Consider the following 19,770-nt stretch of genomic DNA (forward strand, 5'->3'; position numbering starts at 1 on the left):
GGCTGTAGTGCAATGGGTTAAGTGTACATGGTGCAAAGCGCAAGGACCAGCGTAAGAATCCCAGTTTGAGTCCCGACCTGCAGGGGGAGGGGGTCACTTCACAGGCGGTGAAGCAGGTCTGCAGGTGTCTTTCTCTCCCTCTCTCTGTCTTCCCCTGCTCTCTCAATTTCTCTCTGTCCTATCCAACAATAAGGGCAACAAAAATGGGAAAAATGGCCTCCAGGAGCAGTGGAATCATAGTGCAGGCACAGAGTCCCATTGATAACCCTGGAGGCAAAAAAAAAAAAAGTTACAGTTCCAAGTCTACCTTTGAGGTCAGTGATAAAAAGACATTTTGCTCTTAAGAAAATCAGAAAAGAAAATTTCCTTTCTTGACCATATTACAAACCATACAAAGTCAGTTCTAGGAATAGGAGCAGAATTTTCCCACTCATTCAAAAACATTTGAATTTCTTACTTTGTACTAAGGTTTATCTAGATTTTTTTATTCTAGTAGGGATAATATGCAAAATATAATAAACTATCAAAGCATATTGCTTTAAAGGAAGTAACTAAAAATGAAAGGATAATGTAGGCTGGTGAAATAGCTCACTAGGATAGCGTGCTGCTGCTTTGGCATGCACACAACACAGGTTCAAGCTGGGCCCCACTGTATTAAAGGAAGATTTGGGGGCCAGGTGGTGGTGCACCTGGTTAAGTGCACACATAGGGCACAAGGTCCTGGGTTCAAGCCCCTGGTCCCTACTTGCAGGCAGGAAGCTTCACAAGTGGTGAAGCAGGGCTGCAGGTGACTCTCTGTCTCTCTCGCTGTCTCCCCTTCCCTCTTGATTTCTGTCTCTATCCAATAAATAAAAATAATCTTAAAAAAGTGGGGGTCGGGCGGTGGCACAGTGGGTTAAGCGCATGTGGCGCAAAGCGCAGGGACCAGCGTAAGGATCCCGGTTCGAGCCCCCGGCTCCCCACCTGCAGGGGAGTCGCTTCACAGGCGGTGAAGCAGGTCTGCAGGTGTCTATCTTTCTCTCCCTTTCTCTGTCTTCCCCTCCTCTCTCCATTTCTCTCTGTCCTATCCAACAACGAATTGTGTCAACAAGGGCAATAATAATGACCACAACGAAGCTACAACAAGGGCAACAAAAGGGTGGAAAAAAAAATGGCCTCCAGGAGCGGTGGATTCATGGTGCAGGCACCGAGCCCAGCAATAACCCTGGAGGAGGGAAAAAAAAAGTTTAAAAAAAAACAACAAGGGCAACAAAAGGGAATAAATAAATAAAATAAAATAAAATTTTAAAAAGTTTAAAAAGTTAAAAAAAAGAATTAACAAAAAAATAATAAAGCTTTGATGCTATGGTCTCTTTCCCCACTTTCTCTCTCTCTCTTGCTTGCTCCCACCTCTCTTAAGCTTTTCTTTCTTTCTTTCTTTCTTTCTTTCTTTCTTTCTTTCTTTCTTTCTTTCTTTCTTTCTTTTCCCACCAGAGCACTGCTCAGCTCTAGTTTATGGTGGTGGAGGGAGGGGACTCTGAAATCTCAGGCATAAGACTCTCTTTGCATAACCACCCTTACCTCCCTGCCCACCCCTGCCGTTAAGTTTATATGGAGGACCAAGAAAGTTTTCCTGAGGAGGTAGTATTTAAGTAGAGATGGGGTGTGTGTGTGTGGGGGGCATCTTGAAGAGCAAGTAGTATGGGCAAAAGGTCTGTTAGTATTTGGGAAATGACCTGTTTGGCATTGTTGAAGTATAAAGGACGATAGGGACGGGGGGGGGGGGGGGGGGGAATAGTTCTGTGAAGGACAGACATTTGGATAAGAAATTTATGACATGTTCTCCATGCCGTACAATTTTTTGACTCTATTATAGAGTCATTGATAGTTGTGGCAACCATCTACATTTGACTAGAGATACCATTTAAATCTTCCTAAAGAAAATTCTCAAGAACACTATCTCTGATTAAATCTTTCTTGACAGGAATGGTGATTTGTTCATACAATTTGTTATTCATGAGTCACAGGTAAGGCTGTGAAATCTAATTCCTACAGTCCTCTGAGGTGGTCATCTGAAGTCAAAGCTAGCAGTTTCAAAAGCCCTCTAGCACAGTGTTGGATAGTCGATTCTTACATTCTCCCTTCTCCCAAAAACTGGGGGTTAAGGAGGTGATGAATAGGGTGGGGAAAGGGCGCAGAGGGCCTTCAGTGGTCACACTTACTACATAGAGCTTAAGTTGGGAACTGAGTTGGATTCCACTAGAAAGATTGGCTGGACCTGCGGGGCACTTTGCAGTCGAGTATTGGTACCTCTCTTTGCTCATCTCTCTCAGTTCTTGGTATTTTCTCTTCAGTCCATTATCTCGTCCACCTTTTCTGCCCTTCACAAACCTATTTCAGGCCTGCCTTCTCCCTCTGTGTGTGTGTACCTGCAGGGCGCTTTGTAGTCCAGAGTATTAGTAACTCTTTCTCATCTCATTCACTTCTCTGTATTTTCTCTTCAGCCCTCAGCATTCCCTTTCTCGTGTGTGTGTGTGTGTGTGTGTGTGTGTGTGTGTGTGTGTGTGTGTGTATGTGTGGGGTGTATGTGTGGGGTGTGTGTGTGTGGGGGGGGTGTGTGTGTGGTGTGTGTGTATGTGTGGTGTGTGTATGTGTGGGGTGTGTGTGTGTGTGGTGTGTGTGTGTGTGTGTGTGTGTGTGGTGTGTGTTCAGCCCTCAGCACATGGGAAGCCTGGGGCCTTGGGCTCTATTTGAGGCGCCAACAATCCCACCGTCCTCTTCCCTTTCTCTACGTCACTCCCGGACAGCCGTCGAGTTTCCTCCTGCCCCACAGCGCGGTCCCTCCCGCTGCTCGCCCCGGGCCCGGGCGGCTCCAGGAACCCGAAGCGGATGCGAGGCCAGCCGGTGCCACGTCTCCGCCGCCCTCTGGCCTGTGCCTGCGTGGGCTCGGGGGCGCGGCGGGGCGGGGCCGCGCGAGGGGGCGGGACCTGCGCTTGAGCGGCGCGCACGTGGCCCAATGGGACAGGCGGCTGGCGGCGGCGGCGGCGCGCTGCGCGCCGAGGGGCGGGGCCGCTGGCAGTTGCTGGCGAGCCCGGGAGGCGGAGGAGACCATCGTAGCCGCTGCTGTCGCATCTCCGGAGGATTCGTGCCTGCGGGTCCCCACTCCGCCAGCCTGCCAGCCAGCGGCCCGTCCCACCCGCAAGTGCTTGCGCTCCCGGCCTCGCCAGTGGTTCTCCACTCGCCTTGCAGACCGCGCCTTCTGCATCATGTGCGGTAAGGGGGCCGTGGGCGGGGGGCGTGTTGCGGGGCGGTGCAGCGTGAAGAGCCGGCGCGGCAGAGGCCGGAGGCGCCGGCGACAGCTCCCGCCGCGGGCTACGAAGTCTGGATGGCGGGCTGGGGGCTTCCGGGGTGGCCTGGGGGTCCCGGGGGGCCGGGGACCTGTCTAGGAGAGCACCTGGGAGTAGGGCGGGCCCTGCCTGGGACCTGGGGGCCACTTTGCGGGACGAAGGGAACGGGGGTGGGGTGGGGTGGGGAGACATGCCTGCACTGGAGGAGGAGAGCGGGCTGCCGCCAGGGAGCCCACCAGGTGAGCGAGGCTACCTGTGGAACAGCAGGTGAGGGCTCTTGGACTCACCTTGAGCTACTCGAGGATCAGTTAATACAAACAAACAAATAAAAACTTCGAGCTGCTTTCTTTCGGACAGGCCCCATGGAAAACAGAATTTACAAGCAATGGTATTGCACACGATTTTACTTCCTGCCCTCTCGTGTACAGCAACACAGAAACCAGTCCTGAACAGATATCTGGTGAATGGGCTTAGATCTGATTCTCTGGTGGAAGAGGCCGGCAGTTAACTGTGACCATAAAGACTACTTCATTTAGCTCTGGCTTGCACACTCATTTGGAGATACTTAGCTGTGAATAGCGTTGTCTGCATTTAATCAAAGTTTTACCTGTAGTAGTGAAAACACAAAGTTAGTGTCTTGGGTCGCAGTCGTCTTAATATCACCTGAAGTGTTAGTGAAAGGGAGCATCACCTATGCTTGTAAGTTGGTATTAACCTCTATACTGTCAATTAAAAAAGTGTGTATGAAATTTTTACTTATTTATTTAGCAGAGACGGAGAAATTGAGAGGGAAGGGGTTAGTATAAAGAGAGACACCCACAACGCTGATCCTCCATGAGGGGACCAGGGGCTTGAACCCAGGGCCTTGTGCATTGTAACATGTGTGCTCAACCGGGTACACCACCACCCAGCCCATAAATATATTATTGACATTTATAACTGCCTTTACCTCTGGAAGAAAGAACACTGTGATGGAAAATATGGTTCTAGAATTGCAGCTATTTGGGAAGCTTGTTATTCTATTTGTAGCTTTTTCAAAAGGAATTGAGGTGAACTGGACTCATTAGTATCTATTTTTCTGTATTTAACATTGTTAATTTCAGCTTCTGAAAATGAGCAGGTTTAAATTTAGAGTAGATTAAAACACAAACAAACACCTATAAATAGCTTGTTGAAATTATTAAGAGTAGAGCTGACTTTAGAATCAGTTATACTTTTGCTATGTCTAGTTAGTAGAGTGGCTTTGTAAAACATATAATTTAGTTTGCAGCTGTGTGTTAGTGAATTTACAACCTGCTTAATCCCCAGTGTGTTTCCTTTGGTAATTAACTCTTTCTGATTGATGAGGTATGTGCCTGTTCAAGTATGAGATGTTCTGGTTGCAGGTCATTTCTTCATCTTGTTCCAGGGAAAAAAGGAGTCAAATTACTGTGAAGGAAAAAATGAGGTGTAGTTTACAAAGGGTGAGGCTAGGGTGGGGGAGCAATACAGGAGTTTTTATGTAGCTAACCTCCTTATGCACAGTTTTATTACAGAGGAAACAGCATAAATAATAAAGAAGTCAGAAGAGATAACTCACACATGCCTTGCCATGGTCCAGGTTCAAGTTCCTAGCACCAGATGGGTTGGTGCTGTGGCACCAGAGGAAGCTCTGGTGCTGTAGTGTCTCCTCTCTTCCCCCCAAATAATGACCTGGATTGGTAAAATACTACAGGTGCAAGGGCCCCAACTACATAATAAATGAGTAAATCGCTAGTTTCTAAAGTTCTGCTATTAGCTCATACCAGAGTTTTATATAATTCCAGAAAGAGGTCCATATTTATTTCCTCTCTGATGTATGCTTCAAGAGTTAATTGATAGGGAGTCCCGCGGTAGCACAGCAGGTTAAGTGCAAATAACGAGAAGCACAGGGACCAGCCTAAGGATACCTATTCGAGCCCGGGCTCCCTACCTGCAGGGGAGTGGCTTCATAAGCGGTGAAGCAGGTCTGCAGGTGTCTGTCTTTCTCTCCCCCTCTCTGTCTTCTCTCCTCTCTCCATTTCTCTCTGTCCTATCCAACAACGACGACATCAATAACAACAATAATAACTACAACAACAATAAAAAACAGCAAGGGCAACAAAAGGGAAAAAATATATAAAAGGGTTAATTGATAATTAGATATGATTTAAAAAATTTTCTCCCACATCTTAATAAGTGAATTCTATAGTATAATGGAAAAATTAGGGTCTGGAGATAGATTCTTATGCCAGGTCCCAGATTCAGTTTCCCACACCACCATAAATCATAATCCAGAGCTCAACAGTACTCTGATAAAAAGAAATAATAATAAAGTAATGGGGAAATTGAGTGGAAATGATATTAGATAAATTCAACAACAGTTTTACCTTCTGATTATTTGCTGCCTATTCAACCTTTTTTTTTTTAAAAAAAAATTATCTTTATTTACTTATTGGATAGAGACAGCCAGAAATTGAGAGGGGGTGATAGAAAAGGAGACAGACAGAAAGATACCTGCAGCTCTACTTCATCGTTCATGAAGCTTTCCCCCTGTAGGAGGAGGATACCAGGGGCTTGAACCCAGGTCCTTGCATACTATACCGTGTGCGCTTAACCAGCTGTGCCACCACTCAACCCCGCCTAGTTAACTTTTTCTAAGACTGTTTTGTTTTACATCTGGGGAGGTGGCTCAGTGGTTGGATGTAGGACTTTCATTCATGAGGCCCTCTGTTTAGTGTCTGCATGGCACATGCCACAGTGATGCTGTGACTCTCACTCTCTCATACTATGTAAATAAATAACTGCTTAAAAATGAGATTATTTTCAGGCGTCAGGCAGTGGCACACCTGGCTGAGTGTACACACTGCAGTGCGCAAGGACCCCAGTTCAAGTCCCTGGTCTCTATCTAGCAGCAGTGGGAAAGCTGCAGTGATGCAGGAGTTTCTGTCTCCCTGTTTTTTTTTTTAAACTGGAGCACTATTCAGTTCTGGTTTATGGGGGGGGAGGGCTATCGGGGGGTTGAACCTGGAGCCTTAGACATGAAAGTCTTTTTGCATAACCATTATACTATCTACCCTTGCCCTGTCTCTCTCCCTTTCTCTCCCCTTTTTCTCAATTTCTGCCTCTAAAATAAATAGAAATGAGATTACTTTCTTTCAACTTTGTAATATGTTGAAGCAGAGGAGAGGGGGCTGATGGCTCAGTGCTAGTACTTTTTCTAAATTATATATTCTGATAAAGTTATTATGTTTACCGGATTCAACTGGTAAACTTCTATTTTGTAATAAGTGTTAACCATACAAAAATATGTCGTCAAATAAATTTGGTAAGCAACAGATTAAACCAAGCTGAACTCTTTTTTTAAATTTATTTAAAATTATTAGATAGAGATAGCCAGAAATTGAGAGGGAAGGAGGAGAGAGAGACACCTACAGCCTTACTTCACCACTTGTGAAACTTTCCCCCTGCAGGTGGGGACCAGAGGCTTGAACCCAGGTCCTTGTGCATTGTAATGTGTGCGCTTAACCAGGTGCGCCACCACCTGGTGCCTGAACTCTCCCCCCCCCATTTAGCATTTATTATCTTTATTTATTTATTGGATAGGGACAGCCAGAAATTAAGAGGTAAGGGAGAAATAGAGAGGAAGAGAGAGAGAGACACCTTCAGCACTGCTTCACTTGCAAAGCTTTTTTCCCCTTGCAGGTGGGGACTGGCATTTTGAACCTGAGTTATTGTACATTGTAACATGTGGGCTCAACCAGTTGTGCCACCACGTTGCCCCCTGAGTTAAACTCTTTTATCTTCCACTTCATCTTTGCCTTTTTTGGGAGGGCTTCTTCCATTTCTTTCTTTCTTTCTTAATTAAAAAAAAATTATTAATGAGAAGGATGGGAGGAAAGAGGGGAAGAACCAGACATCACTCTTGTACATGTGCTGCCAAGAATTGAACTCAGGACCCTATGCTTGAGAATCCAGTGCTGCATCCACTGCGCCACCTCCTGGAACACAACTTCTCAATTTTCTTTAATGTGCTAAGTAGTATAAATTCCAGAAAAGAAGATTGTCTGTTTTCCACATTTTATCTTCTACTTATTCTTATTTCTTGTTTTTTTCTTTTTTAAAATTTTCCTCCCTTTTGTTGCCCTTGTTGTTTGTCGTTGTTGTTGTTATTATTATTGTCATTGCTGTCATTATTGTTGGATAGGACAGAGAGAAATGGAGAGAGGAGGGGAAAACAGAGGAGGAGAGAAAGATAGATACCTGCAGCTTGTAAAGCGACCCCCCCTGCAGATAGAGAGCTGGGGACTCGAACCTGGATCCTTACGCCAGTCCTTGTGCTTCATGCCATTTGTGCTTAACCAGCTGTGCTACCGCCTGGCTCCCAGGTTCTTTTTTCCCTTTTAAATTTCATTTATTTATTATTGGATAGAGATAGAAATTGGGGGGGGGGGAATAGAGTGGAAAGAGACACAAACACCTACAGCGCTGCTTCATTACTTGTGAAGCTTCCTGCAGGTGGGGAGCAGGGGCTTGAACATGAGTGAGTCCTTGTGCATGTTAATATGTGTGCTAACTGCACCACCACCCAGCCCCAATTTTAAATATATATATATATATATTTAATAAATGAAATTATGCTCATCTTAACTGACTCTGCATATAAATGGTATTTTCAAAAGTTAGGTCATATTTATTTAATTATTAAGTTTATCACTATTATTATTTAAAAAATATTTATTCCCTTTTGTCACCCTTGTTGTTTTATTGTTGTGGTTATTATTGTTGTTATTGATGTTGTTGTTGCTGGATAGGACAGAGAGAAATGGAGAGAGGAGGGGAAGACAGAGGGGGGGAGAGAAAGATAGACACCTGCAGACCTGCTTCACCGCCTGTGAAGCGACTCCCCTGCAGGTGGGGAGCCGGGGGCTCGAACCGGGATCCTTAAGCTGGTCCTTGCACTTTGCACCACGTGCGCCCGACTCCGATATTTATTTATTTTTTGTCTCCAGGGTTATCACTGGGGCTTGGTGCCTGCACTACAAATCCACTGCTCCTGGTAGCCATTTTTCATATTTATTGGTTGGGATAGAGAGAAATTGAGTGAGGAGGAGAAATAGAGGGGGAGAAAGAGAGACACCTGCAGACCTGCTTCACTGCTTGTGAAGTGCCCCCCCCCAGAAGGTGGAGAGCCTGGGGCTTGAACCAGGATCCTTGAGCAGGTCCTTGTGCTTTGTACTATATGCACCTAACCCGGTGTGCCATTGCCTGAACCTCTTAGGTCATATTTAAGAACAGTTATGGAGTTTGTGATTTAAAAGTATCCTGAAATGTATTTTGGCAATAAGGTATGTCATGGGGGCTTTGTGGTGGCACACCCTGTTAAGCACACGTAGGACCCACACAGAGATCCAGCCCCAGCTCCCCACCTGCATGGGGGATACTTCACAACCAGTGAAGCAGTTCTGTGGGTACCTCTCTTTGTGTCTCCCTCCTCTCTCAGTTTCTCTCTGTCCAATGGAAAAAATGGCTGACAGGAGCAGTGGATTCGTAGTGCTGGCACCAAGCCCCAGCCATAACCCTGGAGGGAAAAAAAAATCACACCACCAGTACTATTATCTGTAGAGAGCATCTTAGTGGTGAAGTAGTTATGAAAGGAAACAATTAATTGCTTAATAAGCATTTTCTCAATTGTTCTCTGTAGGAGAAGTTAATAGGTGTTGGTAATGAGCAGTAGAAAGTGAGAAAGAGTTTTGGGAACTTCTGCTCTTGGAGATTCATACTTAGGGAGATATGAAAGACTCCTGGGAATTCTCTAAATATACCTCTCACCTTTGTTTAGCCTAGTAATCATTCCTTTCTCCTTTTTCTTTTTACCTTTCCTCCTTTCTTGCCTCCCTTCTCTCTGCACTGGACTACTGTTTTCATTCTTTTTATTTCAGAGAGAGAAAGCGATACCACAAAACTGGAGCCTCCCTTGGTGTCATGGTTCTCCCACTTGGTGCTGGGCTTTGAATTTAAGCCATGCCCTCATAGGGAGGCATCAGTCCTACAGATTGAGCAATCTTCTGGCCCCCTAGCCTAGTATTTCTTAAACTCTTGATTTTGGAACCTTTCACCTTGTCCCTGTTAAGCTTCTTGCAAAAATGGTGTCCTCTTTCTCTTGTTTGGAAATTTTTTTTTTTTTAAAGATTTTATTTATTTATTGATGAGAAAGATAGGAGGAGAGAGAGAAAGAACCAGACATCACTCTGATACATGTGCTTCCGGGGCTTGAACTCAGGACCTCACACTTGAGAGTCAAGTGCTTTATCCATTGCGCCACCTCCCGGACCACTTGTTTTGGAAATTTTGACTACCATTTTAGATACCTGGAAAGTGTTAGAAGATATTTGAAGTAATGACTTTATTATAGTTGGCATACTACTTTTGGGAGTGAAACTGAAACAAGGAGCCTGTCTTCAGGAATTACTGTTTGACTAGAAGAAACAATAAACATACAATGGATAACGGGTGATAACAAACAGTCCTTGTTCATTGCCATGCTATTGCCCTAAGTGGAATGAAAAGATATGCAGACTGACTGGCCCGGCATTTTTTGAGTAATGGAGAACGACTTACATTGAGGAATAGAGCCAGCTGATAGAGAATTAGTGCACTGTGAGATATATAATTGATGGTATATGTTACCTGACAGTGAATGAAGTCAGAAAGAAGGTGAACTGCTGCCAACAGGTTTGAAGGAAGAAACAGAAGTGCCAGGAAAAGACTAAAAAAGTTCAGTAACTAAAGTAGTTACAGGCAGAGGGATTCCAAAATAGTATATCATCTTGGACAGAGTCTGCAAAAGAAGGGGAAGCTCATTTATATTTAATGCTACAATAGAGTCTAACTGGACTTGACTATGAAGAAATCATTAGAGGGGTCAGGAGCCAGATAGCTTGCCTGGTGAAGTGCATACCTTACCAGGTGTGAAGCCCCAGCTTAGGACCCTGGCACATATGGAAGCAGCACGGATAGCACCGGCGGATCTTCATGGATGGTGGAATAGTACTGTGTTGTCTCTTTCTCTGTCACTCCCTCTCTTTAGAGAATTTTTCTACGTATTGGTGTTTGGCACAGTTGGAATTCCAAGAGCAATCCAGTCTGGATTCTTTTGTTTTAATTAGTTTAATTAATAATTTCACCTTCTAGGACTTTGTGTCTGTGATTTTATCACCCTCAGTGGACTCCTCTTTTTTGAAAAATTCTCTTTAAAATTTTTACTTACTTATTTGATAGAACAAGAGTGAAATTGAGAAAGGGGGAGATAAATGGGGAGCAAGACAGAGAGATACCTGCAGCCTTACTTCACCACTTATGAAGCTTTCCCCCTGCAGGTAGAGGCCAGGGGCTTGAACTCGGGCCCTTGCACACTGTAATGTGTGTGCTTAACCCTGAAAAATTCTCTACTAAGTCGTCGCTTGTCTTCTTAGAAATGGAGAATTAAAGATTAAATATATAGATCAAGTACCAAGAAGGAAGTTTCTACTTTCAAATAGGAGGATTCAAAAAAGAAAGGAAATAAAGAAATATTAAATAGATGAGCTCTTTTACCGTCTAGGTGGTGGTGTAGTGGATGAAGTGATAGACTGTTGTGCGTGAGGTCCTGAGTTCAGTCCCCAGCATTGCATGTGCCAGAGTGATGCTCTGCTTTGAGCTCTCCCAACATTAGTTTTTAGAAAGGTGGCTGGTTGGTGATGCACTTGGTTAAGTGCACATATTACCAAGCACAGGGACCTGGGTTTGAGCCACTGTTCCCCACTTGGAGGAGGGTTGCTTCATGAGCTATGAAACAAGTCTGCAGATGTCTCTTTCTTTCTCTCTCCCTTTCTTCCTCCACCATTTTTCTCAACTTCTCTCTGTCCTATCTAATAAAAATTAGGAACAAAAATCAGGAAAAAATGGCTGCTGGGAGTGTTGGATTCGTAATGTCAGCTCTAAGCCCCGGCAATAACCTTGGAAAAATAAATAAATAAATGTAAAAGGAAAGAATCTTTCTTTGTAAAAAAACAAAGAACAAAACCAACTACTACAATTATAATAACCCATTTTATTAAAAATGGAAGACAAAGTTTTTTTTTTTTTTTTTTGCCTCCAAGGTTATTGCTGGGGCTCAGTGCCTGCACTATAAATCCGTTGCTCATGGAGGCCATTTTTTCCATTTTTTTTAAATATTTATTTTATTTATTCCCTTTTGTTGCCCTTGTTGTTTTATTGTTGTAGTTATTATTGTTGTTGTCGTTGTTGGATAGGACAGAGAGAAATGGAGAGAGGAGGGGAAGACAGAGGAGGAGAGAAAGACAGACACCTGCAGACCTGCTTCACCGCCTGTGAAGCGACTCCCCTGCAGGTGGGGAGCTAGGGTTCGAACAGGGATCCTTATGCCGGTCCTTGTGCTTTTGCACCACCTGCACTTAGCCCGCTGCGCTACCGCCCGGCTCCCCCATTTTTTTTTTCTTATTGCCCTTGTTGTTACAGCTGTTGTTGTTGTTGGATAGGGCAGAGATAAATTGAGAGAAGGAGAAAGACAGAGGGGGAGAGAAAGACTCCTGCAGACTTGCTTCACAGCCTGTGAATTGACCACCTCCCGCAAATGGGGAGCTGGGGGCTCGAACTGGGATCTTTAGCCTTGTTCTTGCACTTCACACCACATGCACTTAACCCACTGTGCTACTGTCCCAACAAAGTCATTCATTTTTTTTTCCAATTTTTTTATTATCTTTGTTTATTGGATAGAGACAGCCAGAAATCGAGAGGGTAGGAGAGATAGAGAGGGAGAGAAAGAAAGATACCCGCAGCCCTGCTTCACCACTTGCAAAGCTTTCCCTCTGCAGGTGGGGACTGGGGGCTTGAACCCTGGTCCTTGAACACTGTAATGTGCGCTCAACCAGGTGCACTACCACCTGGTCCCTCCAACAAAGTAATTCTTACCAGTAGTAAAAAGCAGATGAATTATTCACATTGTAAGAGAGTTGTCATGTGGTATATGAGTGAAAGCTCACAAAATTAAATAAAATGGAGTCACATTAAGATTTCATGAGAGCAGAAATAAAAAATTATAGTTACCTTCGATGAGGTTATAGAGTTTGTGTGTGTGTGTGTATTTTAAGATTTAATTTATTTTGGGTAGAGGCAGAGAACTTAAGAAGGAATGTGGAGATAGGGAGAGGAAAGGGAAGACATCTGCAAACTTGCTTCACAGCTTCTGAGGTTCCCCCTCCGCAGGTAGAAACGGGGGGCTTAAACCCAAGCCCTAGCACCTGGTAATGTTGTGCTCTACCTGGTATGCCAGCCCTGGATCCTTGTATAGTTTTATAGATTCTTGGATTGTGTAAAATGTTTTATTTCATAAAATGATGCTTGGTATCTAGAACATAAGCCACAAGTTTCTTGATTGGTTAATTTTCTTTGTCACCTGAGCTTCACACTATGATGTGCTATTTCATCATTCCCATTGGGTTTTTTTATTTTGTTATTGATGGAGGGAGGGAGAAGAGACACCTCAGTACTATTTTGTTCCTTGTGAAGCTTTCCCTTCTCTCATATGGTAACTGGGAACTAGAGCCTGGGTGCTCTACTGGTTGAGCAGCCTCCTGGGTCCCTGGATTCTTTTCTTTTCCTTACAGTCTCAGAAACAAGAGAGAGAGAGAGAGAGAGAGAGAGAGAGAGAGAGAGAGAGTAGAAAACCATAGCTCCATTTCACTGCTTGTGAAGCTTCCCTGTGTATTGATGTTGCCATGTGATACTGGGGGCTTATGCCTGGTAAAGTATGCATTCACTGGGCAAACTCTCCTGGCCCTGACTGGCTAATTTCCTAAAATTAAATTTTACTTGACAAAATAACACTGATGGAAGACTAATGACCAGCTTTGTATGCTGAAATATTCAACATTTTTCATATAAATATTGAAGTGTTTGCATGAAGAAATACTCAACATTTACTTTGACATATGTCCTTTAGTCTTTTATACTTATAAGAAATTTCTCTTGGAAAAAGTTTCATTGCATTACAACAGTTTGAAGTAAGAATTTCTTTTTTGTTCTATGAGTGAAAGTAGTCTCTAGCATATGCAGCTATCGGGATATAACCTGGGTGGGACCTCTTATCCTGAAATCTGCTTTTCTCGCCACTCCCTGACTGCTCTTTTTTTTCTAAAAGTGGATTTCAGGTTTTGGGACATCGTAGATTATAATTATTCAAATGAGGGTTTTGCTATAATTATATTAATTTTGAAAGTATTTGTTTTTTTTTGCAGGTATATTTGCGTACTTGAACTACCATGTTCCCCGTACAAGACGAGAAATCTTGGAGACCCTAATCAAAGGCCTTCAAAGACTGGAGTACAGAGGCTATGATTCTGCTGGTATTTCCTTTTAAAACATATTATGACTGTTTCATGCTTCTTAAATCTAGACAGATTTGCTGTTAAAGATTTTTAATGACTAGATTCTTTAATATTGTTTGTTCTGGGTACCTCTAAAATTTGTAAAATTATGTTAAAGAGTTTGTTCATGTAATTTTATCAGTATAACTATTCATGTAGAGAATTATTAGGGCTGTGTGGTGGTGTACCTGGTCAAGCATACATGTTAAAGTGTGCGAAGATCCGGGTTCAATTGAGCCCCTGGTCCCCATCTGCAGGGGAAAAGCTTCATGAGTGGTAAAGCTGGTCTGCAGGTGTCTCTTTGTCTTTCTCCCTCTCTATCTCCCCCTTCTCTCTTGATTTCTGACTGTCTCTATCCAATAAATAAAGATGATAAAAAAATTTTTAAAAAGAATTGTTCCTTATGAGTGTCCTTTGTTAAGAATGTTACTGAACGTGGAAAGATGAGAAGTTGTACCCATGTGACAACTGTCTTTAAATTTTACTTTTTAGAGAGAAATTATTATTTGTCTAATAAAGCAGTAAATGATAATACTAATTAAAAGAAAAAAAAATGTTACCGTAAAGGGGATGGCAAGATAGCTTACCTGGGAAGGCACTCACTTTGTCACACGTGTGACCCAGATTTGAGCCCTTAGGGGAAGCCATTCTTTCTGAAAAAGTGGGCCCAGTGTGGTGGGGCCTTGGCAATAACAAAAATAAAACAGAGAAAGCATGTTACATGGGCATTTTCATGTGATCAAAATTCTTGAAGGCATTTTTTTTTCTTTTCTGTAATTTTTTATTTCCTTTTTTCCCCCCATGGCATCTAGGCTTTTGGCAGATAAACCTGTCCAAGATTCTTCCATATTAAATAAGTGGCAAAGCAGAGAAAAATAACTTTGTTAACTTTATGTTCTATATTAGCTTTTTCCCTTACGTATATTGGAGGACCCCAGACCACCCCTAGAATTTTGTAATTTTCCAGGAAGACAGCATGTAGTAGTATTATACAACAACTTTTGTTGTTATTAAATGCTTTATTTTAAATCGGAGAAAGACTGATACAGAGGAAGATGCAGAGAAAAAAGACCAGAGCATTGCTCAGCTCTGGCTTATGGTGGTACCATAACTCTCACATACCCATTATGTTGTTTTCCCAGCCCTATCACTATTACTCCTTATTTGTAAGTTTTAAAATTTGCTTTTATTTTACATAAATAGGTCTTACTTAAAACTCAGCTTATTACTTAAAAACTGCAAAGCAAGATCAGCAAAGGAAATAGGTATTTGGGGTGAATTCAGGAGTAAATCAAACAAGAAGCTTCTAAAAGTTCTCAGTAAAGTCACAGTGGATGGATACACTTAGTTTCCTCTGTGAATTTTGACAACATGTGTGAAATGTATACCTGTGAAGATTATTAGCTACTTAGTGACTAAAATTTTACCGTGGACTGGTCACATACATACCTATCACGTAGCGTGCACAAAGATCGCATATTTCTAGAAGGCAAGTCGATGGATGTTCAGCACAAGCCACCTCATTTGAGCCATTTCTTACTCTGTTAGCATGTTGGAAAACCTCCAGAAAGTCAAGTTCCCAGATGCTTTCCAAGGACCAACTTTGCAAGTAGGCTTATCTAAGAATAGCAATTTCAGACCTGATATGTTAATTTTTGTTACTACTTTTAACCTTGTGAAATATAATGGCTATTTCTTTCCCACAGCTTCTCTTAGTTCATGGAATCTTGATTTCTTAACTCCATCATTCTTAAAATTCCTTCCATAACTCCTGACAATGCATGGTCTCATTCATTTCCTATCACAACTATTTCTTTTCTCTCTGCTTTGAGGACTCATTTTCTTCCATTAGAATATTGTTTAAATATTAATGTTCTTTTAAAATTATTTTGTTTATTGAATAGAAAAAGAGAAAATAGGAGGGAAGGGGGAAACGTGGGGAAACAGGGAAAGACACCTGTAGCACTGCTGCCTCACTCATGAAACTTCCCTGCTGCAGGTGGGTACTGGGGCCTTGAACCCAGGTCTTTGTGTATTGTAGCCTGTGTGTTGAACTGGGAACATAAATGTTTTTCAAGATTTTTTTCCTGGGGGCTGGGTAGTGGTGCACCTGGTTGATTGCATTCCTATCATGTGCAAGGACCCAGGTTCGGTGGATTCATCACACAGGCACCAAGTACCAGTGATAACCCTGGTAGTAATAACAAAACAAAGAAAAAGAAACCCATTTTTTTCCCTACACCCACTTTTCTAACTGAATTTTTATGGGTGAGTTCTGACTTCATCAATCTTTCTGTTTAGTTTTAACCTATCCAGATGTATTTCTCAAGATGCAGAACTATATTTCAGCTGCTTCTTAGCTAAACAAACCCCAGTGTTATAAACTTTGTATCCTCGGAAATGAAAACAATCTGGTTCTCACCCTACTTTCCACTCTACTCTTTCAGTGTTTCTCTTGAGCCTAGTAAGTTTCCCAGATTTATCTTGCTTCCTTATATTAGATCCAGTCAGTTCTATGCTCAATATTAGTTATCTCTATCATCATTACCACTGTTTAGTTCAGACCCTCTTCTTTTTACAATTTCGTTGTTGTTGTTGTTGTAGTCATTGTTGGATAGGACAGAGAGAAATGGAGAGAGGAGGGGAATGACAGAGAGAGGGAGAGAAAGATAGACACCTGCAGACCTGCTTCACCGCATGTGAAGCAACTCCCCTGCAGGTGGAGAGCCGGGGACTCGAACCAGGATCCGTAAGCTGGTCCTTAGGCTTAACCTGTTGCACTACTGCCCGACTCCCTCCCCCCCTTTTTTTTTTTTTTTTTTACAATTTTTGACAGATAGTTTTTCTCCCTCTGTTTCCCCCCCCGTGTTCACTCTATCTTGTACGCTTTTCCCAAATAGATTCTTCTAAATGATTTTCTTTTTCTTTTTTACGAGAGCACTGCTCTGCCCTGTCTTATGGTGGTGCAGGGGATTGAACCTGGGACTTTGGAGCTCAGGCTTGAGTGTTTCTTTACATAACCATTATGCTATCAACTCCTGCTCCTAAATGTTTATGCCATAATATTTCTTTACTTGAAAAACTATTCATTGCTAGGGCTGAGCAGGCTTGTACCTGGTAGAGCTTACATATTATCATGCACAAGGATACAGGTCCATGCACAAGGATGCAGGTTCGGGTCCCTGTCCTATACTTGCAGGAGGAAGCTTCATGAGTGGTAAAGCAGTGCTGCAGGTATCTGCAGGTATCTGTCTTTCTCTCCCCCTTATTTATTTGTTTATTTGTCTCCAGGGTTATTGTTGGGGCTTGGTGCCTATACTAGGAATTCACTGCCATTTCCCCCCCATTTTATTGGATAAGACAGAAATTGAGACAGGAGGGAAGACGGGGAAGAGAAAGACACCTGCAGACCTGCTTCACTATTTGTGAAATAACCCCCCTGCAGGTGGGGAGATAGGGACTCCTTGTGTGGGTTCCTGCGCTTCGTACTATGTGCGCTTAACCGAGTGCTCCACTGCCTGGGCCTCTCCCCTCTTGTCTCCCTCTATTTCTCCCTGTCTCAGAGGAACAAGGATAAAAGGTCATCCTGAGTCGTGGATGCAGGCACCAAGCCCCAGTGGTAACCCTGGTGGTAAAAACCTGCCAATGGCTTGCCTGCCTGCCTTTTTTTTTTTTTAAAGATAGAGACAGAGAAATTAAGGGTGGGGGGAGATAGGGAGAGAGAGCAAGAGATACCTGCAGCATTGTTTCACTACTTAAAAGCTTTTCCCCTGCAGTTAGGGATTGGGGGCTAGAACCTGGCTCCTTGTGCACTGTAATGTGTGTGCTCAACCAGGTTGGCTACCACCTGGCCCCTGTAATGGCTTTATAGTTATTCTCAGGGTGACTTTTTCAGATTCCTTGGAAATTTTAGAGTCTTCAGAAATGTGTTCCCTGATACTCCCTCTTTGTGTCCCCTCTGAGATTAGTGCCCATCTTCTGCATTTCTCTATTGTGCTCTTTAGTTGCAACTTTAGTAACTTTTATTACAACCTAAAAGGAAACTCTCTCGTGATTACATTTTCCTTGTTTCCTCACTGGACTGTTTGGCCTTTGAGGCTAAAAAACTGGTTTATACCTATTTTTTTGTAGCATCTATTATGGCTCTTGACACAATACATTTTTGATAAAAGTTGAATTAACTCACTTAGATTAAAATGTTTAATTAATACTTCACAATGATAATATAGTGGTTTTTAAATTTTACCTTTTAACCCCCTGATGATTTAGGTGTGGGATTTGACGGAGGCAATGACAAAGACTGGGAAGCCAATGCCTGCAAAATCCAGCTCATTAAGAAGAAAGGAAAAGTTAAGGCACTGGATGAAGAAGTTCACAGTAATTTTATTTTTTGTTCTCCATTCTTTTCCTCTTTTATCTCTCCCAAATACCCCTTCCTCCCCTTTGAGATCTACTTTAAGAGTAGAGAAAAGTGGTTTTGTTACTGACTTCAGAAATATTAGGGAAGGAAATTAATTATGTCCATTGTGTTCAGAGCAAGCTTAGTATCCTAAAATGAAGCAGCCACAATTTCTGAAGACTTCAAAAAAACTGAAAGGTGTTTTAGTTGTACCCTAGTTCATGTGTTTTCACGTTTTGTCTATCTTCACTTTGGACTAAATCTCTAGTCTGGTGGTTTTTCCCTTCTTGTCAGTCTAATTTAATCGCCCCTCAGGATTTTTACTTTTCTGGTATAAGCACTTGCTCAAAAATACATGCTCGGGAGTTGGGCGGTAAGCGCACGTGGCGCAAAGCACAAGGACCGGTGGAAGGATCCCGGTTCGAGCCTCCGGCTTCCCACCCGCAGGGGAGTCGCTTCACGGGCGGTGAAGTGACTTTCTCTCCCCCTCTCTGTTTTCTCTTCCTCTCGTCATTTCTCTCTGTCTGATCCAACAATGACAACAATAACTACAACAATAAAACAACAAGGGCGACAAAAGGGAATAAATAAATAAATATTTAAAAAAATATATGCTCTATTAAAGAGGTAGACTTCTTGGTCTATAGATTATAACATTATATTGTACATTTTATTTTTTCACAGGAAGTTTGAAGAGCTTTAAAGATTCACTAAATTAGTATTTTTAAAAATTTCTGCAGAAATCAGAAAATAATATTTTATGCACCTTCATAAATGAGTGTCAGCATGATCATAAAAGTACAGGTAGAAGAGGGAAAGTACAAATTTAGGATTTTTTTCACTTAATCCCTACGTTAGCTTTGAATTACTTAGGAAGTTAAATTTAAGTTAATGTATTATTATTGTTGTTGTTGTTGTTTTTATTTCTAGGTAGAGACAAAGAGGCAGAGAGGTGGAAAGAGAGAGTGAAAGAGACCCCAGCAGTAGAGCTTCCTTTAATGTGCTGAAGGTTGGGCTCAAGCTTTGATCTTGCACATACTAAAGGGGTGCATTATCCAAAGGAGCTATTTTGCTGGCCCAGTTGATATGTCTTGTGGGTAAGACTAGCTTGAGGAAAAGAAAGCAAGGATTGACTGCCAAATATATTTGGACAGTGACTATAAGAAGAGTACCTTTTTTTAAAAAAAAAAGCAAACATTTTTTTAATTATCTTTATTTATTTATTGGATAGAGACAGCCAGATGTCTAGAGGATAGAGGAGAGAGGGAAAGAGACAGACACCTGCAGCATTGCTTCATCACTTGCAAAGCTTTCCCCATGCAGGTGGGGACCTGGGCTTGAACCCAGGTTCTTGAGCATTGTAGTATGTGCGCTCAACCAGGTGCACCACCACCCGGCCCCCCAAGAAGAGTACCTTCTGAGTGAGATAGTTTGGGTAAAAAAATAATAGGTGAGGCAAATTTGTTGATGGCTTGGTAGGTAGTCCTTTTAATCTATATTACTGATAGATTTTAAAAAGGCTTGTTGTGACCACAGTCCTTGTCTTTGAATAGCAACATGTTGAACTATATATTCTGTAGGCAGTCAGGAGATTGCAAGTGAGTCAACATTGCAAGTGAAT

The 19,770-nt window shown here is 42.5% G+C and overlaps 1 protein-coding gene across 2 annotated transcripts in view; it reads left to right on the plus strand.

Moving 5' to 3' along the window:
* Nucleotides 1-3,027: 3,027 nt before the first annotated feature.
* Nucleotides 3,028-19,770, plus strand: part of GFPT1 (glutamine--fructose-6-phosphate transaminase 1) — a 72,042-nt gene continuing 55,299 nt past the window's right edge. The window contains exons 1-3 of one of the 2 annotated variants that reach the window (XM_016187336.2): nt 3,028-3,252; nt 13,622-13,729; nt 18,020-18,127. In XM_016187336.2, coding sequence (XP_016042822.1) covers nt 3,246-3,252; nt 13,622-13,729; nt 18,020-18,127 — 223 coding nt within the window. In that variant the 5' untranslated portion in view covers nt 3,028-3,245. The remainder of the gene's footprint in view (nt 3,253-13,621; nt 13,730-18,019; nt 18,128-19,770) is intronic. The other variant, XM_016187337.2, reaches the window with a different exon arrangement.

The sequence above is a fragment of the Erinaceus europaeus genome, chromosome 3 (genome assembly GCF_950295315.1).
Source record: "Erinaceus europaeus chromosome 3, mEriEur2.1, whole genome shotgun sequence".
NCBI classification, from domain to species: domain Eukaryota; kingdom Metazoa; phylum Chordata; class Mammalia; order Eulipotyphla; family Erinaceidae; genus Erinaceus; species Erinaceus europaeus.